The sequence below is a fragment of the Dasypus novemcinctus genome, chromosome 6, assembly GCF_030445035.2.
Source record: "Dasypus novemcinctus isolate mDasNov1 chromosome 6, mDasNov1.1.hap2, whole genome shotgun sequence".
Taxonomy (NCBI): Eukaryota; Metazoa; Chordata; class Mammalia; order Cingulata; family Dasypodidae; genus Dasypus; species Dasypus novemcinctus.
Window position 1 is genome coordinate 53039846 of NC_080678.1, and position 24325 is coordinate 53064170.

The window sequence follows — 24325 nt, forward strand, 5'->3', positions numbered from 1 at the left end:
AACTTCCACCTTGGTGGGGAGACTAAAGCCATGGGTTGGTATCTTATTTACAATTTAAACGTATGTGTATTTACAAGAGTCCGATATAAAACTATTAACAAAAAGTCACTTATTTTTAGTTTGGAATAATGCAAAGCCATAGTTCCCCCAAACTTCCAAGTTAAAAATATGTCAAGAATTAAATCCATGACTGGCATTCCTAATGAACTGGAAACTATGTGTAAACTTTGGCCAAATGGCGGCGCCACATTAACTGTACAAAGAGAGCCAACCATGCTTTTGATGTATGTGAAGTTTCAGTCCTCATCAATTGCATAAAAGTCTACTGTTTGATATAATAAAAGGTAGTGCCATTAGATACCATAGAGGATTGCTAAATGGGAAATTTTAGCAGCTGCTTCTGTCATTTCAAATGACAGATATTAAGTATATGTGGCACATTTAACAATCAGAACAAAATATGGATTTACAGCACCTCTTAGGACACCTGTTCCCTCTGCAATTATCAGTGAAAATATCTCAATGTGAGGTGCTCTGCTGCTGTACTCAGATGTGAACTTTTTTTTAACACTTGGTCAAATCCATATTCAGCATTTATATAAAGTTGAGTATGAATGTAAAGGAAAAACTTGCCTAAAACTCAGGCTAAATTTCTTAGCTTGAAATTTGTAGTGAGCGTCACTTTCATACGTCAAAACTATCCACTTGAAAAGGCACCTCAGAAGGAGGGAAATATGGAAAAGCTTGTTTATAGGAACAAAAACATGGAAATGAGCTAAAGTTCTTTAATAGATATTTGGTTAATTGCATTATGTTACAACAATATGCCTAAACAGCATGCCATGTCATAATAATAAATATAAATATAAGACAGAAACAGAAAACTGTTTCTAAAGAATGTTTATAAAAAATATTCAGAGGGAAATAGTCAGAAATTGAAACACAATAGGTACTATGGTTACACTTATGTAATAACATGTGGCTGAAGAGCAGGAGGAAATAATTTTAATATTAGGTTACACAGTTTTAAAGTGACATTTAGAAAGTTATTTTTAAGTCTGAATTGCTAATAAAAATGTAAATAGTATTTTTTATAGTACAATATGTATCAAAGTCTTAAAGGTAGTCTTGAAAAAGTCCAACAGTCTGACCACTCAGCCTCCTTCTTCAAGTGTATCCTAAGAAAAACAATCTGCCTGATGTATAAAGACATATCTATAATACAATATAACACCATATATTCCCAGGATGGTTTGATATTGCAAAGAGACTATAATGAAGAAGAGGTGGTGGGGGAGTAAGTAGTGAGGAGCAGGAGGAGGTGAGGGAGGAGGGAGGAGGAAGAGGAAAAAATTCACGCAATGGAAAACTTTTTCTGCATTAGGAATATTTTTAAAATTTAGTTTTGACCTGGACATTCTCAACCCCCAGTGTCCATTCTTACTTTCCTGCTTTCAGTACTAGAACCGCTCAGGTGTTCACTGAACACCTGGCCACCCAGGTAGAAAGCACACCTCCCCCCCACCTCACAACTAGGCATGGCCATCTGGCTCACTTCTGAGCTACCTCCTAAATGTCAAGCCCCTCGCCCTTCCTCACTCCCCACTTCCTGTGGGCTGGAGCAGACATGGAGATGACCCAGATTCACCCAGGCAGAGGAGGACAGCACCCAGGGATGGCAGAGCTACAGGGTGGAGTACACTGGACCCTGCATGACTTTGCAGCACACACCCACACCCCTCCACCACCACCCCAGACCACTGATCTCTGTATTATGAGAAAGAAAGAAATTGCTTCAGTGGCTGTATTTCTGGGTCTCTGATACAGCAACTCAGCCTGTATCTAACAAATACAATGCTATTTCATTCAATAAAAAGGAATGTTAGAGAAAGTATGTATCCTCTAATCCTACTTTAGTAATGAAAAGGAATGTTACAGAAAGTGCATGTCCTAAGATCCTACTTTAGTAATGGGAATGATTATACCAATCAATTATAAGATTAAACCAAAATACTACTAGTGCCTGCCCCTGGGTGGTACACACACAGGTGGTTTTTCTTTGTTGCACGCACATGTTTTCTAAAATATTATAATGCCCATACATTATATTAAATGTCCTTTTTTATAATGTTTTAAGAAATATTTCTCAGCAAGTCTTTTTTTTTTTAAGCATTAGGTTGCAAACAATGGACTGTATCAGAGTCATCTGGTGGTACTTATTAAAAATGCATATCCCAGGGACACACCCCCTAGGAAATCTGAGTTTGAACAGATCTTGAGGGCCCAAGAGTCTGCATTTTCACCTGCACCTGAAGTATTTCTGACCAACAATAAAGATGTACTAGAACCAGCCTTCACACAGGAATGAGCACCTGGGCTTTGGGCAGGGCTCCAAGAGGGCCAGAGAGAGAAACGAGAGTCTCAGCTCTGGGGCTCTTTGGAATTTGTCAGGCTCTAATGAGAATAACATTTGTAAACTAAATTTAACAGCCAAGTAAAGATATAGGTTTTGGAAATGAATAACTAAATGTTAATTGATCAAGCAAAAAGCAAACTTCTGACTGTACTGTGAATAAAATGGTCTTTGAGGGCACCTCCCAGCTCATACCACAGGAACCTCCAAAGTCCACACCTGACTTAGGGCTCTCAGTCGCCAACACCCAGGCCCTGCCCACCTTCAGCAGCCACTCCCAGCAGGCACCAGGGCTGCCTCTTGGAGCAGCCTGACCAAGGGGTCCCCAACAGGCAGGGTGGCAGCCTCTGGCCAACAGCCCAGAGGAGGCGGGATCAAGGAAAGGGTCCTGTGAAGTCACTCTGTCAAGCAGCTATTTTCCTGACAAAGAGATGACACAGAAGGCACAAGGGGCAAGGGCAAGGCTGCCTTCTGCAGGTGTGGAGAAGAGCCTGTGACCACCCCCATCGAGAGGAGAATTCCACAGCCCTCTAACCGCATATATCTCGCTTCTGTAACAAGCTTGCTCAACTGTAAAACCTTATGTCAGAGTCTCCTCCTGTAGAAAATCTCATCAGCCCCTGCCAAAAGACCAACCTGACCCAGACCCTTGTAAATAACAAGAACTCTCCAACTGCTTGTCACCCCTGATAGAATCCCCAGCACTTAATTAGCCGCAAACATCTGCTTCTATGCATGCTTGCTTGCTGAGATATTGCCCCGCCCCAAACCTAAAGGTCTATATAAGCAAACTTCCCCCGCAACCTGGGGCTGCTCTCTCCTCTGCATAGAAGGAGGCAGTCACCACATGGCTAATAAAGCTCTCAATTGGAACTTTATTAAGAGTCTGAGTCTGGTCGTTATCACTGGTCTATAACACAGGGAGTCCGGGCTTTGGAAACGGTTATGAAAGAAATTCCAAAATAAGTAGAAATTAAAGTCATAAGGTCACAAGTGGGCCAGAGAGTTGTGCTGGGGAACTCAGCCTGCAACCCTGACTCCAGTTAGCTCCCACATAAAGGTGCTGGAACAAGAGCAGGGCTCCTGCTAGGCTAGGGGGTGGTCATGGGTATTTTGCCAAGGACCTGAGATTTGGGCGCTTACAAAGGCCACTGAGCTAGAGCATAGCCCAGCCTGTACCTTCAGTCAGCTGTGTCACCGTCCACGCATCCTTAGGAGTGCACTAACTGCTGAGGCAACAGAATTTCACCCTTTCTGGCAAAATGTCCTCTAGGGGAGAGAGGGGAAAAGGCTCAGAAAAGGTAGAGAAAAAAAGATAAGGAAAAAAAAGAAGAAAGAAAATATCCCAACTACAGGAAAAAAAAACACAAAAAACCAGGGGAATTTGGGTGGTAGGTCTAGAAAGAAAACAAGGGACTGTAAACAGACATATGACTAGGAGAAAAGCACGAGCTGGAATGAATGTGTGAATATAAGGATTTTTGAAGGGATCAAGACTCCTTAAAAGGTGAGAGTGTGCTGTGCAGCATGTACTGCACTACTTTCCATTGCAGGTGCCCCTGGGTAAACCTCAGCAATCTGTCACTGAGTCACTGACATCTGAAGTGTGGCCGACCTTCACTACAAGGAGCTGAAACTTCACATGGCCCTTTCTGGTTCCTGAGTCTCAGGGAGACGCTAAGAACAGGACTCCCAGGGAAGGATATTTCTGAGGCCACTGAGTTCACTAAAGTGCTATCACATGGCAAAGGTTCTCCAATCTGATGAAGCAGAAGAAGCTATTGGGCAGCTGTTAGTTCATTTCTTAAAATACAGATTCTCACTGCTCAGCAAAGGGAGTGACAACTGATAGGTTGATAATAATAGGCTTAAGTTGTTTGTCTACTGATCTTCCAGGCATATTATGCTTCTAGGTTAATACTGAAATGGAAGCTTCTATCTCCAAAGCTGCTCTAAAATCATGCTTTCTGAAGCAACATGGAAATAAAATAAATCTGAGACTCAAAGAATAGCAGAAGATCGAAGAGAAGGGAAGAGAAAGGAAAAGAAATGAGTCAACACAATTACTGATGGTGAACCCACGGCATGGTGTAGTATGCTCCAGAGAGGACAGCAAAAGCCAGACTAACTCAATGAGGAATCCAGGACTCTGGGGAAGGAAATCAGCTCATATTTGTAAGCAGATTGTCCTTCTACTTGGAAAACATTTGCAGAGAGGTACTGTGTGGAATGCGCAGATCTTTCCAGCAATGATGCTACACAAACCCCAATTTTGCTCCTGGAATACCTACCTGACTCCAGTGTAACACGTTTTGCACAGAAGTTCCAGCAGGACAGTGTGTTGTATATACAGCCACTCGAGACTGCAAAATAAATACATTGAAATATGAATGAAAACAGCATTAAGGAGACATCAATAATACATATCTATTATCCTTTAACTATAGAGTTGTAACTTCAAAGATATGAGAGATTATGGGTGGGAAAAATTTCTCAACTATAAATAAGTCCTATAAAATATGTACAACACACACACAGAGACTATATAGGAAGGAAATAAAAAGCAACAACATGATAATCATGCAGCCTAATGGGTTGTGATTATACGTAGTTTTTTTTTTCTTCTTTATGCTTCTCTGAATTTCAAAATTTTATATACAAATTTTCTATTACTTTTATCAACAGAAAAAAGAAAAATGAATAACATTTCTTAAAATCCCTGCAGCCTTCAATCCAGAATTTTAAAACCTGTTTTCAAAAATGCAACATTACAAAATACAAATATATTTAGGAACACCAGTATATTGCTGGCCAAAGGATTACATATTATAAAACAAATACACATGCACATATTCACATATTTGCATATATATGGAAACAGTCCTTCAAATTTAAGCACACAGTAACTTTTTAAAAGAAACAAATCACTAGAATATCAGAAATTAAGTTGTTACAAATCTTCTCATTCAATATTTCCATATAGATACAATGTAGGAAGGTGATAACTGCCTGCTTGATGACCACAGCAAAGAGCATTCTAGGCACCTACTAAAATTACGCTTCCGTCTGTGAAATGAAAAGCCCTTTGGAGCTCTAACGAGGTCATTCGGCCTCACCTACATCATCTAATCCAAATACATTCACAGACAAAATAAAGATACTGAAAAATTAAAGTAGTCTTACTATAAACATACATACCATATTTAAATTATTCTCATTAAATCCACTCAGAACAAAAATGAGATTTCCACAAAGCTCCTTCAGAATGACATGGGTACAAATATGAGTACTAAGCCACTTCAAAAATACACTCTGGGGAAGAAATTCTTTGACTCCAAATAAATCCTATAAAAGAGAAACAAACCCAAGAATATATTCAGTATCTATTTTTGGTACAAAGGTTTCCATGACCCACCTTAGAAGAAGAGACCAGAGACAAGGATATCCGTGGATAAACTCAGGAGCAAAATGGCAACCAGTGGAGATTCAAATAGGATTCCGATGTCATAAGTTTACTAAGGCAAAATCTGATAATCTACCCCAATGTTATAGACATGTGACTAAATTCTCAAAATGAAGGAAAGGAGGCAAAAAATCTACTCATTTTACAGCTGCCTTGTATAGTGGGAAAGGGTCTTAATGCTCACTCATCCCAGAGCCAGCCCCAGATAGTTTTCACCTGACTGTGATGGGCTGATCCTGACTTCTGAGAAAGACTTGAAGCTGTGATTGATTAGCAATTTCTGCTGAGGTACATCCACCTAGTCCAATCAGCGGTCATCAGCCAAATCGGGCACACTACCTGTTTTTGAAAATGAAGTTTAATTGGAACACAGACACACTTATTTATCTATGTATTGGCCCTTGATACTTTCACACTACAACAGCGGAATTGAGTCGTGGCAAAAACATACGTATGGTCCATGAAGCTGAAAATATTTACTATATTTACTATCTGTCCTGTTACAAAAAAAAATTTGTCAACACCTGGTCTACCTCCTTCCTGACCAATTGTCACTGGACCTGTGCTCAAGTAGATCCAGGGTAATTATTATGCCCACAAAGTAAACCTTCTCACACTTGTACAACAGGAAACAAATCTTCCTTATATTGAACCCAAACCCATTTATAATTTACACTCTTCCTTATTCTTACCCTCTGGAGTGTCAAGCAGGAATGAAAAACTCAAATGCATAAAAGGCAGCATGTAAATATAAATTAGTAAAACTGTGAAAGGAAAATGCCACCTGCCTCTGTTTATGACTAGGGACTGTTCACAACTGCAGAGAACTGGAAAGCTTGTGCTCAGTCTACAGGGTACAACTGCAGCAGGCTCTGTCCTGCCTGGGGTTAGGACTATGGGCCCAGTGGTACACAGCTTCTTCCTCTCCTTCCCCAAAATAATAAGCAATCAAGATTTTAATTTTAAATACTCCACTTTTTAAATGGTGGAATTTAAATTTAATACATGTTCCACCCATATTAAACACTTGTTCAGAAAAATTTAACCCATGAACATACAAGCTTGTGATTTCTATGAAATCTGTCTCCTACAAGACATCCCATCAAGATCAAAAGACCAACACCATGTCTCCTTTCATTTTCCTTTTTTACAGGCTTATGACTCTAGTATTAGCTGGGGAGATTGAGGAAGCAAATTTGGCATGCAGAGGTCAAGTGACATGAAAAGGCATTTTTATAAATTCTTGCTTTGAGACTACATAATGGTCACATGTGACAAAAGCATGTTTGTGAGGATCTCTGTTAAAACAAATAGAAAGAAAGAAAAAAGAACAACAAGCATGGGAAGTAGATTTGGCCTAACGGATAGGGCATCCACCTACCACATGGGAGGTCCAAGGTTCAACCCAGGGCCTTCTTGACCAGTGTGGAGCTGGCCCATGCACAGTGCTGATGCGTGCAAAGAGTGCCATGCCATGCAGGGGTGTACCCCACATAGGGGAGTTCCACACACAAGGACTGCACCCCATAAGGAGAGCTGCCAGTGTGAAAAAAGTGCAGCCTGCCCAGGATTGGTGCCGCACACACAGAGAGCAGATGAAGCAAGATGGCGCAATATAACAAGATATAGATTCTGGCTGTTCCTGACAAGAATATAAGTGGACACAGAAGAACACACAGCGAATGGACACAGAAAGCAAACAACTTGGGGGGGGGGTGGGAAGGGGAGAGAAATAATAATAATAAAAAAAGAACATCAAACAATCAAGTTAATAGGATGACCCATCAATGACCTGAATCACAATAACTCATTTTCCTTTGACTGACGTGGGATGTGAGGTTGACCTTGTACTTCAGAATTGCTACCCAGCACTAATGTGACAAACTCCACAAAATTACCCTGAAGGACAGAATATAAGGACAATGCAAAAATCACCTTACGTATATACAGATCTACACATATCAACTTTGATTTCTTTATAATTTGTGTTTTGAGAAAGAATTAGAAGGAAAATTTAACATTCGCAGAAGAAACATGCACTTGTCAGAGCAGCTAATTCAAAGATTTTATGAATATTTGACCACTCACTTTGTCAATTTTCTGCAATACTACAAAACACAATCATCTGGAAGAGATGATTCCAAACCCAGGCTCTTTTGCCTACATCGGAATCTAGAGGGTGATTTGTGAAGGACACACATCCCAAGGCCGCACTGCAGATATAAGAAAACACTTTCTCCAATGCAGAGTGAGAAAGAAGGAGGAGAACAAGTTTTCATTTTTATACACTACTTATTTACAATCTCCAGGAACTGAGGTATTTGGGAATTCTTATTGTTATCAAGACCCCCCAGAATGGGGAAATGAGTTGCTCATAGCCTGCTGATCAGGCATGAAACTGGTAGAGCCACTCTGAAAGGCATATGTCTTTAAGAAAAACCATTGTATTAGTCAGTCAAAGGGGTGGTGACACAAAATACCAGAAATCTGCTGGCCTTGATAAAGGGTATTTATTTGGGGTAGGAGCTTACAGATACCAAGCCATAAAGCATAAGTTACCTCCTTCATGAAAGTCTATGTTTACATGTTGGAGCAAGATGGTTGCTGAAGACTGCCAGGGTTTAGGCTCCCTGGGTTCCTCTCTTCCTGGGTCTTGCTTCTCTCTGGGTTCAGGGCTCTTCTCTTCCTGGGGCTTGCATCTCTTTTCTGTGTGCTTACCTCCTGGGGCTCCAGCTTAAGACTTAAGCATCAAACTCCAACATCAAAAAACTTCTAGCAACAAAAAGCTTCAGCTCTGCCCTTTGTCATGCCCCTTTCATCTGTGAGTCCCCACCCACAAGGTGCGGGGACTCAACACCCTACTGACTTCACCCAATCAGAGCCATAATCATAATTTAATCATTCTCAGGTACAAATTGGTTTACAAACATAATCCAATATTTTTTTTTGGAATTCATAACTACTTCAAATGGTGACAACCATAAAGAGAAAAAACCCTTCTGTTTTACTGACAACAAATTGAAGAGGAGGAAGGCCTACATTTCCCACCACTGGCCAATTCTTCAAATTTTAAAAGGAGGGGCAATCAATGTACCTTGTGGAGAAGATCTGGAAGTTTTCCTAACATGACTAAAGGACTAATGCTGGATTGGAGTAAAGTCACAGGAGCCAGGGCAAAAAACATTTTAATCCTTTTGGCCAGCCAAGGGATCCGTGAAAATGATATAAAACCTATGCAAACAAAAGAAAATAGGAGTTCCACATTTAGAATCTGTTGTTAAATGCAACATGCCCTTTTGCGTCATGCTCTAGAGAAAGCCTGAGAACCATCCAGCAAATGCTGCAATCAGGAAGCAAAACACTTGAATGGGGTTCATTTGAATTTCTACAAGCAAAAACCCTAAGATTAAACACGTGAAACAAAATTTTTCAAGTGCTTCTTCCAAATCTCAACCTAGAAATGTACTGAAAGAAACCCAGATTGCCTGAAGCAGAAGACATTCCCTGTTCCTTTAACAATTTGAACCTTCCCACGTAAAGACTATCCCTAACAGCTCCACCTGATCATCTTCTTCCCCTACTCCTCCTTCCTTCCATCCCTAAGGACTGGCAGGCTCTCCAGTTACGTAACCACTGAAAAAGGAACTATGCACATTTAGAATCTGTAGCTTTAAAATATTTTTGCTTCCTTTCAGTCTACTTCCTGCCTTAAACTAGATCCTAGAATGCCACCTGACAAAGAAGTAGGACAAAGTACACAATTAGATAGGTCAAAGAAGAGAGCCTAACCCCATTCCTAAGATATGCAAATACATTCAAGTTGCTTTTTTGGTCTTAGCCTCCCAAATTAGCAAAGAGTGTTTGGTGGTGGTGAGAGTGAGGCAACTTAACTGTACATACCAAGACACTGAAAAACATTTGTACTTGCAGTATAGTAATTCCTTTAGAACTTACTATTCTAAGGAGACCATGCAACATGACTACAAAGGTGTTACACACAGTAAACAGTCAAATATGCAACAGAATTAAACAAATTATGGGGCAGGTTCTTAACCTCTTAACAAAGTTAAAAATTTTGGATTCTGATGCTTTCATAATAGAATTTGATAGAATCATGGGTAATTTTTATTTTCTTTAAATCAACACATTAATTTATAATCACCACAAATAAAAATGCATATAAATTTTAAAAACCAGAAGCGGCTGTAGCTCCATCATTTGGGCTCCCATCTACTATATGGGAGGTGCTGGGTTCACATTGTGGGCCTCCTTGTGAAGGCAAGCTGGCCCACACCCAGCAGAGAGCTGATGGCCCATGTGCCATGGACAGCTGGCAAGCAACATGACACAACAAAGAGAGGCAAGGAGATACAGAAAAAACGTGCAGCAAATGGACACAGAGAAGAGACAGCAAAAGAAAGGAACAAGCCATAAGCAGGGGAGAATAAATAAATAAATCTTTAAAAATTTAACTACCCTGAGAACATCATGCTGAAAAAAAAAATTATTCGTAAAAAAAATTTTTTTAACATTTTTAAATAATATCAGTGTAACCTAGCAATCTTGCAGCTAGTTTTGTTCCATTTAACTTTAAAAGTCAATGTATTATTTTGTATATATTTTTTAAGTCTCTCAACTTACAAAACTTCTTGTTTTCCATCTTCTAACATTCCTATATATTGCTTAACTAGTAAAATACATAATATATAATAGGCTCATCCAATTTCAACAGAGTAATACACCATGTTTATCCATTTTTATTAAAATCTGAATTTCTAGAGAAAACCAAATATTACCAAAATTCCTTGCCCTATTTGGTATTTCTGCTTGTTATAAAAAATAAATAAAAAATAAAAAAACTTGCATGTGAAATAACATTATTTCTTTACAGCTCACTTTTTTTTTTTTAAATATGAATTTCACTTTTAAGAACAAATGCAGGAAAGCGGATGTGGTTCAACTAATCAACTTTCCGCCTACCACATAGGGTGCAGGGTTCAAACCCAGGGCCCCCTGGCCCGTGTGGTGAACTGGCCCAAACACGGTGCTGTTGCACATAAGGTGCACCATGCCACCCATGTATGTCCCCACACAGGGATGTCCCATACACAAGTGCGCACCACAAGGAGAGCTGTCCTGTGCAAAACAAAGTGTTGCCTGCCCAGGAGTTGAGTCACACACACAGAGAGCTGATGCAGCAAGATGACATGACTAAAAGAGAGTCACAGATTCCCAGTGCCACTGAGAATTCAATCGGACACAGAAGACACAGAGAAGGAACACAAGAGAGCAGACAGTGGGGGCAGGGGGAATGGGAAGGGGAGAGAAATAAATAAAAATAAAATTAAAAAAAAAAGCAAACTCTGCTAAAAAAAAAAAAAGACATCCTATAAACTTTCCACTTTTATTACATACCTATTGAGGTGCCTTGAGAATGAGCCACATAATACAATTGTTTTTGGCCAGTTTTATTCAGAATGTAGTTAACTGAAGCTGGCAAGTCATAATTTGACATCTCATCATAACTGTAATTCAAAAAGGAACTAATTCACTGAAATATTACATACAAATAATACTGGCATATACATCAAGAATGATCAGAAACATCTCAGTAAACCAGCGCTGAGCAGAGGAAGCAGAACATTCCCAGAAGCCCAGAAGATTGCATTAGCATGCTTCCTGTCATGCTTCCCAAAGGTAACTCTTGTCCTAATTTTTCACACAAAATATAGTTTTATCATTCCTGGAAATTTTATATAAATGGAATTACACAGGATGTATTCTTCTGTATCTGACTTCACCCAGGTCATATAGTTATGGGTTATTAGTTCTCATTCCAGTGTGAGAATATACCACATTTTAATTTTCCAGTCCACTGCTGATGGGCATCTGGGTAGTTTCCAGTTTTTCACTATTGTGAGTAGTGCTACAAGAAACATATTACTGTTGTGTCTTTAGGTAAAGACTCTCATGCTTGTGTTTCAAGTCCTCAGCAAGCACGGTTTGGCAGATGGGAAGCAAACCTGGAGGAGACCATAGAGCTTCCTTCTCTAATGTCTGGTCCTGGGCACAGGACTCTGAAGCCCTGCATGTGAGTAGTGCACACACGAGTGAGTGTCACCCAGGATGGAAAAGCCGGCTGTTCATGAGCACTTAGAATGGGCCAGATCCTTCTCATGTATCTCCTTAACCTCCCAATTACCTTGTTGAGAAATAAAAAGCATAATCTTGCAGAAAAGATATCTAATGAGCCACGCCTGCCCCAGCTTCTGTAAATCAGCCTGTGAGAACATGGTCCTGCAGGAGATTATCACAGAATGCCTCCTGCCCCCCACTTCTGTAATCTAACAAACACTCCAGCTCCCGCTTCTGTAAATCAGTCAGTGACCTTGCACCTGCATTCTGCTTCTATAACCCCACTTGCAAAATATCACCTAGCAACATGTTACCAATGAGCAAGAGTCATGCTGATCCCACATAAAATCCTATATAAACCTGTGAAAACTGAAAAACAGGTCTCAGAATTTGGAGACTTTCTCTCCTCTGAGCCTGCACATAATAAATCTGTTCCTTACATCTCTGACTATCATTTTGGGTTTCTCTGTTGTTCAGAACTCCTGGCTTTGCTCCAAAAACCTTATGAGATAAGGGTTTATTATCCCCATTTTACAGATAAGGAAACTGAGGCACAGAGGACCTAGGTTAAATTGTCCAGTGTCATGCTGCTATTAATTCCTAGAGCTAGAAGAGAAAGAAGAGAATTTCAGAGGTGAGAATTTCCAGAAAGAAGAAAAATGAATATTTCAAATACATGTTTATGGAGGAAGGGGAAAGGGAAGGAATAAAATTTGCCCAGCAGCATCCTAACCAGTAAGAATGGCAAAATAACTTAAGAATTCCTAATTCCTAATCAAATCTAATGTTTATAATATAATTATTTATCTATAATGCCCTCTACTGCTATTTATTCAATTAAGGGGGTATAAAATCTTTCACAAGACATTAGTTTCTCCTCTCCTAAGAGTCAGAGTCACACTCTATCTGCCTTCACTGCTGAAATCCCCACACATCTGAACTAAGGGCATTAAGGAAAGAGGCCCATGTGGTAATCAACTAAAATATACCTGAAAGCCCAAAATTCATCCTGAGAAACTGAAAGAGTCCTGTGTTTCCGAGACCAGGTGTTTCCCCGGCTGTTCCCCATCCACACGTCAAAACCAGCATCCGCGAGAATGAAGCCCAGGCTGCTGTTGGCCAGGTTAGAGACCCAGACGCTGGAATCTTCAAGGAAGCCATGCAGCAGAAACACAACTGGCTTGGGACCTGAAAGACACTCACACTTAAGAGTTAGCAGTCCTGAATGATATTGCAGTGACAGATGCTAGACATCAGATAACCTGCCATAATCAATGAATGTACTTGGGGAAAGTAAATTACAATGCAAACTATAATCTATGCAGTGCAGCCATGCTCCAAAATGTATTCACCAAATGCAATGAATGTGCCACAATGAAGAAAGAGGCTGTTGATGTGGGGGGATTGGGTGGGTGGAGCATGGGGTATGTGGGAACCTCCTTTATTTTTAATGTAACATTTTTGTGATCTATGTATCTTCAAAAACATGCAATAAAAAATAATCACTCAAAAAAAATTTAGCATTGCCCAACTTCAAAACAAACATTATATATCACTAAACAGAACATTCATAAGATTCCACAAACAATGAAATAGAAACAAATTAAAATGTTGAGATAGTAATGTACTTCTATATAACATTAGTAAGAGTGTTTTTAAACAGTGCTGGAAGGGTGGCAGTGAAACTAGACTTTTTACATGCATAGAAACAAGACACACTGGTTTGTTAATTTTTTAATATATTTTTAAGAAGTTATAAATGATGTCTATAATTTGATCCAGTCATTGGATTTCTCACAATATATCCTAGCAGAATAAACCAAAAGAAAGAAAGCACAAGTTCATATATATTAATTCATTTGAATATTCATATACATATAGGTATATGTGAATTTATTTTCTTCTCACCTGTCCCTGGGACACTATGACATAGTGGAAGTAACAGACTTGGGAGCTGAGAAACCCTGCTTCATCTGGAACCAAAGGGCCCTCGGCATGAGGGAGATGAAGGGCATAAACATATAAGACTCCTGGTTAGGCTTGCCATGCACAGGGGCGGCTAGTTGCTAGGAAGGCTACAAAAATTTCCCAGTCTCTGCCTTCAAAAATTGCTGTAGGGAGAAGTTTGGGGAAGGAGCAGTACACAAACAAGTCAACCCCGAAGCAGAAAAAGAGAAGCATCTCAAGAGGCATTCGTTTGATCAGAGGAAGGGGTCTCCTCTTCACTTGAGCAATCAGGGAGAGCTGGAATTCAAGAGGAGCCTGGAAGGATGGAAAGAATTACTATTTCTAAAAAGACAGAGTCTTTCAGCTACCTTTCCAATCTACCACAATGGTGCACACTAACCTCCTGGGTGATGTGAGAGAGAACTACCAAATTATTATCATGCTGTGCTTCCAAATCATCAGCTGGTTTCTCACTGTGATGATGAAGCATGGCTACATTGGCAAATTTGAAATCATTTCTGATCAGAAGGCTGGGAAAATTGTGAAACTCACAGGCAGGTTAAACAAGTGCAGAGTGATTAGCCCCAGATTTGATGTGCAACTCAAAGATCTGTCAGTTTGGTTTCATTGTACTGATGACATCAACTGGTATCTTGGATCAAAAAGGAACCAAGATGAAAATGCACTGGAAAGAAAATCCTGGGAATTTTTTCTAGTGGTGCAATACATACACACAAATAAAATGTCTCAGCTGGGGGAAAAAATGATAGGACCGAGGATGGGAGGCATCATTCCAGTGGTGTGGGACCAGTTGCAGTCCAGGGGGAAGTTTAGCAAAGAAGAAATAATTCATTTGGATTTGAGAGTTCCAGGAAGTCTTTCTTTTTCTATTTATTAATATAACAGACCCAACTTCAATTACACTATTTATAATTTTGCTCTGGCACCAATTAAAACCTATACAATTAATAAATAATATTTCTTTGATAATGAGTAAACATGGTTGACAATCAATGGTTCTCAAGCACTCCTCAAAAGATCTTGAGAGAGAGAGAGATTCTTACCCCTAAAGAGTAGGTCACCATACACATTACAGCCTATCACGGTAATCACTGTCATCATGAACATGGTGAACTGCAAAGTTCTACTACTACATAGAAAGGATGAATGGTACAGACAACAGCTAGAGGGAAAGAATATAAGTAAAGGTGGGTATCTTCATTCATTAGGGCCCTGAAGATTGTTGAATGGCTGAATCACACAATTATAGGTGGTCTTTGAGAAGCTTAAGAGGTACAAAGAAAACAAACAATCAAACAGGGAGTCTGTCATAGAGGAGAGCAGAGCTGCTAAGAGGACACAGAGCTGAGCCACGGACCAGCCCTCTGCTCATGAGAAGTCTCTAATGATCTCCAAGTGAGGTTACAGATAATCAGAGAGGCCCACTGAGGCAGGACTGAAAGACATCACTACTTGTCAAATCAAGTTCCATGCTGAATGAGGTACAGGTAAATGAATAACGCTGTAATACAAAATCTAATTCTCTTGTAAATTGTATAGAAAAATAACATATTTGTGTGTGTTAAAAGCATTGCTTTTCTAAATTTCAAGCAGACTGAATTTCTACATTCCTGTTTGGAAATCTCTTTGTATTTCTTAATGTATGGGGAGCCTCACAAATGGAAATGGTTCAAGTCTCTAGGTTTCTGAGGTTCTTTCTGGTGCTCTGTGAACAAAAGCCTAAGCTAGGGTGCTGGGTAGGGACAGTAAAGGGTGGGGTGAACTGAATGAAGCATATAACAAGGGCAGCCTGGAGAGGAACTTGACAGCTACTTAAAGATGGGAGTCAAGAAATATTCTGTAGTTTCCAATCCAAGTCATTAGAAGGATGGCAGTGCTATTAATAGCTGATAAAGTCAGGAGTGGCCTGGATGAGGAGATGAGTCCCATGAGTCCCACGAGTTCCAGATGCCACTCTAGCACTGAAGGACCTTCAGGATCCTTTTTGTCTCTTTGGTCTTAAAAGAGCCAAAGTACCGCCACTACTCCCAAACAGGAATGAAGGACAATTCAGATGGGAGCTGAAGGATAATTAAAACCCTCAATCTCATGTACTGCCTGGAGCCAAGGAATTGCAAACCCTCAGAGAAAATCACTCATTCCCTTAGATTACTCAACCCTTTCTCACAGATTCCCTTTAGTACTTCCCTCTGTGTTGAGCTCACAGCAGGAGTTATATATATGTCACTGATAGCCCAACCAGAGAGGCCTATTCAGAGCAGAGTAGGAAGATGGGGGGAAAATGCTATGAACAGATTTAGCTCAGGCTACTCTCAATTTATGCTCCCCATTCTGGAGACCAATGTATCAACCTCCCTTCCCCCAAAACACACACAATTACACACCCAGAAAGAAAGAGGTGGTAGAAGAAAGGGAAGGGAAGGGAAGGGAAGGGAAGGGAAGGGAAGGGAAGGGAAGGGAAGGGAAGGGAAGGGAAGGGAAGGGAAGGGAAGGAAGGGAGGAAGGGAGGAAGGAAGGAGAGGGGAGAAAACCCATGAGACCTGAGAGTGAAGATGACTAAAGGGGAACTTTGAGATTGTCCTGGCCAAGTAACTATTTTTACAGTTGAAGAACCTGAGGTTCACAGAGGTGGAAGCCTATAAACAGTTGGGTGCAGACCAATATCTAGAACTGAGGTCTCCTAACTTTTCTTCCTGCCATCTGGGAGCAAATCAAGAATTTTTTTCTTAGTATTCCATGGCAAGGCACCTGCACATGTGGCAGGAGCAATAAACACATCTGTAGGGCAGGTAGCATCATTTGCTTTAATTACTGTATGGAGAGAAAAGCCTGGAGGAGGATAGGAAAAGAGGAGCCACATTCCCCTAGCATGTTTTACTGAGGTCCTGGCCTCTCAAATATAACTCACATTACTGATTAGAATCATCAATTAATGACTATAATAAAATATCATTAAAATTATCAATATATATTTTTCTTTATGTGGGATTGGAAATCAGTATACACCATGTACTAGGGTTTAAAAAAAAAAGGGAAGGAAGGAAACAAAGATAATAAGCTCACTCTGGCATAAAATATATGCTTGTGTGTGGAATTAATTCTATCACCTCACCAATGGCATGATTAAATGATTTATTAAAGCTCATCTCTTTTTGCTTTAGAACAAATAGAGCTCTGTCCTTGGTTATCTCTGCATAAGCTATCTCTTTGTGCTTGAACTCTGAAAACGGCCACCTCTTGCCCTTACTGCCACTAGATAGGATGTGAGTGTAGAGACAAGGTTTCTTGCTCCAAGACAAAACATCCTTGGGAAATTTATCTTTAACCACAGCCCTTGGCTAAATCAAAAAACACAGGATATACAAGCAAGAGAAATAAACCAGACGGAGACCTCCTTGCACATGAGTTCTAGTGTGAAAGTCTTTCATTCCCGCAGCAACTGGCACCCAACGTGGGGCAGCTGGTTTTCCCCCAGCTGAGGGGAATTTTTTGGGACAGCCCCTGGGAACAGCCCAGTGGAACACAGTCCTGACATTCATTGCTGCCAGTGATCACAGCCGCCTTTGAGGTAAGCTACTCCCTGGGTTCAGTCACAAGAACATGTCTGCATAGTGAGATTGGTCCAAACCATGCTTCCTGCACAGACAGGACATCAGCTGCCCTGAGAGAGGTAAGCTGATCACAGACACTAGTATAACATGGGAAATACATTATCAAAGCAAGTAGTAGATCTATCTCCACACTTCACAACAACTACTGAAAGCACCTAATTGTAGAGTGAAAGAACAAATTATTACATTGCTTCAAACAGTACAGAACTTTTGTTTGTATTTCCCTGACAAGGGAACCTTAGGTTTTGAATTATGGGAAATCTAGACCTAGAATTACGAGTCAAATTGTAAACTTTGTTTCTGTTAGTGTGTTATCATTGCTTTTGTATTTGTCCCTTTGTTCAATGTCAGAGTATATTTTAATACCTCTGGGTGGTAATATAAACAAATAAAATTTCCTAAAAGAGCTCTATTCAAATGGCCTAAAAATAAATAAAAGCTTATATTAATAGATAAGTATAAATGCTAATAAGAGCTCTACAATTATAAAAAATGTAAGTCCTGATTAATGGAATTACTGCAAGTTTCTTCATAAGAAATAGTTCTTACATCAACTAAAATGAATAGTTTTCTTCTTCGCAGGATAAAGTGAAGGGATGTAAAACTTAAATGAATATTAAAACAGGTAAAAAGTTTGTGGGAATGCTAACTGAAATTTGATGTTTGTTCAAAAAGGTATGTTTTGTCCTAAAATAAAAAGGCTAGTTTTCATACAATCAAAATGGAAATATGCAGTATAAAACATGAATGCATATGGCAAGCTGTAAAAACTACTGCGGTAGCATTCAGTGAAAAAATGTGTTCTGTGAAGGTAAAATTTGTCTTAAGGTAAAGTAATTATAGTCCATGTGGTTATGAATAATTATAAGAAGTTTGTGGAAGCATTGTTTGAATCAATGTGTTTAAATACCTAATTCCAGAAATCCATTATTAAACAGAAACATTATTAAACAGAATTGATAATAATAACAAAAAGTAACTTCATAACAAGAAAACAACTTCCCATGCCAACTCGCCTCTAAAAAACTATTTCTAATATTGCATGCTACTAGGTATTTGAAATAAATTTGTATTTGCATATAACCAAATTGAATCATTATTTTAACATCTGTTTAGTGTCGATGGTAATTGTATGCTGTAAGAAGTTTGCTTAGAGACAGTTTCCAAAATCATTTTGGTAACTTACGTATGTAGGGTGTATAGAACGTTAGCTTTATTATTAAGGAAACAGAAAATAATTTTGTCCTAAGATAAAATGACTAGTCATTAAAAAAAGAGTAAAATTTAGGACAAAACCTGAATGAACACAGAAAGTACAGAAGGTGTGCAGAAAAGGAGTTTTTGTGGATGAAATTAGGATTTGATAGGTCTATCTATTAAATTTTAAAAGCTTTAGTATCAAACAGTCTACTAATAACAGAGGTAAATTTTGTTCTTTCTCAAAGTTTCTTAAGACATTACTGTTTTAGCAAAAGTTTACAAAGGGTGTTTCTTCTGATTAATCAGTGTACAAAGAGTCTCATTTATCAAAATAGCTTCTTGTACTCTGACGATATCATGTCCTTGGCTGTTTAAAAAAAAAACAAGTTTTATCACGTTTGAGGGAACATAATGTTCAAAAATGCTTTCTCGCAAAGTCACATCCTGAAAAATATCTTTTATTTTAGGCTTTTGCAGAGGATTTGTTCTTTTACCTTAAAAAAAATAAAGTAATAAAATAGTTAAGTTCATTTAATGTAAGTTAAATGAACAATATTTAAAAGTATTATAAAATTAAAAGGATTCTTTAACCCTCTGTTAAAATTGAATGAGTAAAAAGTTCATATGAACACTTAGAGTATAAAAATTCCTGAAAATTTAATAATGTTACAACATAATATTAAAAATATATAATGCTGTTAATCATAATTTTAATTACTAAAAATTATATATATATCATCAAAACAACCTCTCTACTTAAAAATCAAAACGTGCACGCTTTAACTCATATTCATCTGCTTTACACTAAAAGCTGCCATAAGGCAGATATTTCAACTCATACTTGCCCAATTCACATTAAAAACTGCCACAGGGTGATATATAAAAGTAAGCTCTCATAAATTAAAGTAACACCACTGCTGTGTGTAGCAACACTAAATATTCTTAATTTATTACAAAAATTAATAGCCAATTATGTCACTATCACTTTATTTTAAAATTTCTTGAAGCTTTCCCTGATATCTCCTTAGGCAAGTCAAGCCAGCTGCATTCATATGTGAACAAGCCAACAGTAAATTTTACAGCACTTTCCCAAAGCTGTGTGCACAACCCAATCTATCCTAGACTAATAACAAAAACCTAACTGTATAGAAAACCTGTACTTTTAAACCTATTTCTTTATATATTTTTTAAAGATTTTATTTATTTATTTCTCTCCCCTTCTCCCCACCACCCCAGTTGTCTGTTCTCTGTGTCTATTTGCTGCATGTTCTTTGTCCACTTCTGTTGCCGTCAGCGGCATGGGAATCTGTGTTTCTTTTTGTTACATCATCTTGTTGTGTCAGCTTTCCATGTGTGTGATGCCATTTCTTGGCAGGCTGAACTTTTTTTCGTACTGGGTGGCTCTCCTTACAGGGTGCACTCCTTGTGTGTGGGGTTCCCCTGTGCAGGATCACCCCTGCGTGGCACAGCACTCCTTGCAAACATCAGCACTGCATGTGGGCCAGCTCCACACAGGTCAAGGAGGCCCAGGGTTTGAACCACGGACCTCCCATGTAGTAGGCAGAAGTCCTAACCTCTAGGCCAAGTCCGCTTCCCTATTTCTTTATATTAATAATATTATGTTAACAAATAATTTTTCTTACAAAATCATCTCACTCCACCTTAAAATTAAGCTTACAAAACAAAAAAGGGGGAATAGGGTGTTAGGTCTAACTAGTCCAAAGGATGTCATACAAATAGCCTTATATACTTTAATTTCTTTTAAATTGCAATGACGATGGTTATACAGCAGCAGAACAACATTTTCAAATACCAATTGTAAAAATTTACCCTAAAGTGTTATACAAAGCCCTGGATGGAAAAGAGGCTAATGGTAATTGGCATGCTCCAGTAAATTTATCCAACATGGGGAGGACAGTACTCATGTGTTCTCTCCCTAGGAGGACCTCTTTGGCTTCTAGCAAAGCACGTAAAACCATACCATGGCTGATGGAATCTACAGCACACCCCAAGACCAAGCCTGGAAGCGCTCAACCTGCAATCAACCGACATCGCCCTGAGGACTACCCAAGGGGCTGAACTGGTTACATGGAGAGTCTAAAATAATTGGGCAACCAAGCACAAGCTCTTATGGCACGAGTTGGGTGCCCTAAGATGCCTAAAAGTTGTTTTTTACCTTATTTCACAGTAGTCACTACTGCTTCTGCTAAGGTGGGAACATGGAAAATGTACATATTGCTCATCCTTATGTCTTTTAACCTCTGCACAGCTAATTACAGCTTTTGGGCCCATATAACAGATCCACCGGTATTTGCCCTCACCTGCTGGTGGGATCCTAAGGCCCCATTATCCTCAAAGGATTCAACATGAATAGGAGGATACTGGATTCCTCCAGGAGGGCCACTAATAAATGAAATTGACTGGAGGCATCCTAACATTTGTGTCACTCCTTTAAAATGGAATGGCATCCAACATAATTGGAACCAAATAAATAAACAAATACCTTCAAAGTGCCTTCTCCACTCATATATTGGATGAAGTGGTAGCTTTCCATTTCCAAGTAAGGGGGCAATTATGAAACTTAAAAAATTAAACTCAACAAATCACACTAAAAATCTTAGCCAAACATTTACAGTGGCAGAACTGTTTAACATGGTTTTCCAATCTAAATTTGAAATGGTGGGCCACAATAGGAAAATTAATTTGTCTCTGCCTTGTTATAGTTATAGGATACCAATGCTTCTTCCAACTATGGGAAGATACCAAATAATGCTATGAATACCTGGCCACCATATATTCAGCTACTCAAGTAGAACAACCTGCTCAAAAAGAAAGGGGGGAGATATGGGGATTAGTTCCAACACCTTGGCAAAGGCATGATTAAAATATTTATGAAAGCTCATCTGTTCTTGCTTCAGAGAAAAATAGCTCTGTCCTTGCTTATCTCTGCAGAAGCTAAATCTTTGCGCTTGAAGTTTGAAAATGACTTCCTCTTGCCCTTTCTGCCGCTAGACAGGATGTGAGTCTAGAGACAAGGTTTCTTGTTCCAAGACAAAACATCCTTGGGCAATTTAATTTTAAACACAGCCCTTGGCCGAATCTAAAAATACATGATAAATAAGCAAGAGAAATTTACCAGACAGGGCCCTCCCTGCATATGAATTCTGGTGTGCAAGTATTTCATTCCTGAGGCACTTGTGTGTTTTAGTCAGAAGAAAAACTACAAGTCCTCAGTGCAACTCACTACTCATTTGGTAACATGTTTGTAAGAAGGAATCTTAGAACGTGTACATATAAAAAGTTAGAAATTAAATTTCAAGAAGGCCATTGGTTGTCTTGTGAACTTAAGAATTATAGAAGCCCTAATACAGCTAGGATTTATTGGGGTGGTGGGGGGAGGAAACAGTTAAAGACCTAGAGAATGATACAAAGCTCACATTAACACAGAGGGCTTTTAAACTTGCTTTGAATAGTAATTTGGGAAGGAATTGAGGCAAAAGAAGGCCCTTCGATGGCCTTCTGATCATATAAAAAAAATTAATTTTTTTTAAAGATGTATTTTTTTGTTTCTCTCCCCTTCCCCCCCCCACCGCTGTTTACCTCTTGCATCCACCCGCTGCGTGCTCCTCCCCTGTCTGCAGCAGCATGGGAATCTGTGTCTCTTTTTGTTGCTTCAACCCACTGGGTCAGCTCCCCATGTGTGTGGTGCCATTCCAGGGCATCCTGCACTTTCTTTCATGCTGGGCGGCTCTCCTTACGGGGTGCACCCCCTGCGTGTGGGGTCCCCCACGTGGGGGCAACCCTGCATGGCAAGGCACTCCCTGCACACATCAGCACTGCGCATGGGCCAGCTCCACACAGGTGAAAGAGGCCCAGGGTTTGAACCCCGGACCTCCCATGTGGTAGATGGATGCCCCATCCACTGGGCCAAGTCTGCTTCCCCATATAAAATTTTAAAGGAAGAGATACTTACCTTACTCTTAACCTTAATTTCTCAGGGAAAGTTTGTAGAAACAAAAAGTATTCAAGAATAAGCTACTTCTTGGTAGATGAATGAATAAGGATCAAATACCAACAGTTTCAAGTAAACTGACTAGAAATTCCTGAATCTGCATTGGAAATGGTGGTTTTGCTTGAGTTATAAAATGAGAAACACACACACACACACAAAAAAAACTTTCATACATTACTAGCAAGAATAAGTATCAGTACAACTTCATATAGAAACAATTTGAAAATAACTATCAAAACCTCTAATGTTTACATCCTCTATCCCCAAAAAATGTGTATTTCTGGAAATGCATATTATCATCTTGCACACATACAAGGTTATATACTACCATAATATTTGTTAGCAGAAAACTGGAAATACCCCAAATGTCCATTAAGTGGACACCTGCTAAATAAAACTTGATATGGGTGCCCAGTGCAATATCATTTATCTGTAGGAATGAATGATGTAGCACTCTACATAGTGTACAGAAAGATCTCAATGATATATCAAGGAATAAATCAGTGTGTATTACATAGCATCTTTCATATAAAGGAAGGTAAATGAGAATCTATGTATTCATTTTCACATACAAGAAGAGATTTTGAAAGAATACACAAGAAATGGGGGAGATGGGGAATGAGATGGGAAGGAGTTCTTTTACCTCATTCTCCTATAGTTTTGAATTCTGCAAATGTACTACCTAAGCTATTTAATGCTCAAAGGATTTCACTCAAGAAGATGCTTCCTGCTTCCCTATAAAAAGGAAAGAGATTCTGGTCAAGACTCAAACAAATTTGCTTGAAAGCCTCAAGCAAATTATGAAACCAGATGACTCTTGTCCTTACTTCTTTAAAAGACCAAGTATTTTGTATGCCTTGCATGAATGTAAGAGAAATATAACACTTTTAGTACATTGGTCTAAAAATAATCTCATTTCAAGTTGGTTACTGCCATAAAAACCAGCCAAATTCCAGCAGCACAATTACTTTTAAGAGCTTTCCTTTCTCTCCCAGGAAAACTCCTTACCTCTGTCAGAGGGGTTCTGCCTCCCATGAGGGATGCGGTGAAGGCAAAGAATATATCCATCTTCTGTCTCAACTAGATGTTCCTCACTAGGGAATCCCCAGTAAGAGATCATTTCACTCTGTGGAGGAAAAACAATGGCAATGCTGTGGACAGAATCAGATAAGGTCTCCCATAATAAAAGGCAAAGAAGACAAAAGCTAATGATATTCTCCAGATTTTATTTTTAAAAATCAATTGTTTTTGAATTTTTGCTCTGCTGAAACTGTAGCCAACATCCTATCCCAGTGAGCAACCCCCTTAATGTCCTCCAACTACTTTCCCACTAGCTCCCTCAGCCCTGAAATCCCTGCTGTCCTTCCGATGACATTAGGTTCTAGGATCCCGTTCCTACAGTCATCTTTGAATAAAGTCGTCCTTGTCTGCTCAACAATATCAGGCACAATTTTTTCTTTTACATTAATCAGGATCTCAGTGGAATAGGGATAACTCAATAATACAGAAAACTTCATGTAAAG

The 24325-nt window shown here is 39.2% G+C and overlaps 1 protein-coding gene across 1 annotated transcript in view; it reads right to left on the reverse strand.

Annotated features, from left to right (window-relative positions):
• LOC111766679 (lysosomal acid lipase/cholesteryl ester hydrolase-like) overlaps positions 1 to 24325 on the reverse strand; it is a 44559-nt gene that overhangs the window by 2014 nt on the left and 18220 nt on the right. The window contains exons 3-8 of the mRNA XM_058298825.2: positions 23811 to 23928; positions 13001 to 13199; positions 11292 to 11401; positions 8971 to 9107; positions 5612 to 5758; positions 4705 to 4776 (exon numbers count right to left, since the gene is read on the reverse strand). Of these exons, the coding sequence (XP_058154808.1) occupies positions 4705 to 4776; positions 5612 to 5758; positions 8971 to 9107; positions 11292 to 11401; positions 13001 to 13199; positions 23811 to 23928 (783 nt within the window). The remainder of the gene's footprint in view (positions 1 to 4704; positions 4777 to 5611; positions 5759 to 8970; positions 9108 to 11291; positions 11402 to 13000; positions 13200 to 23810; positions 23929 to 24325) is intronic.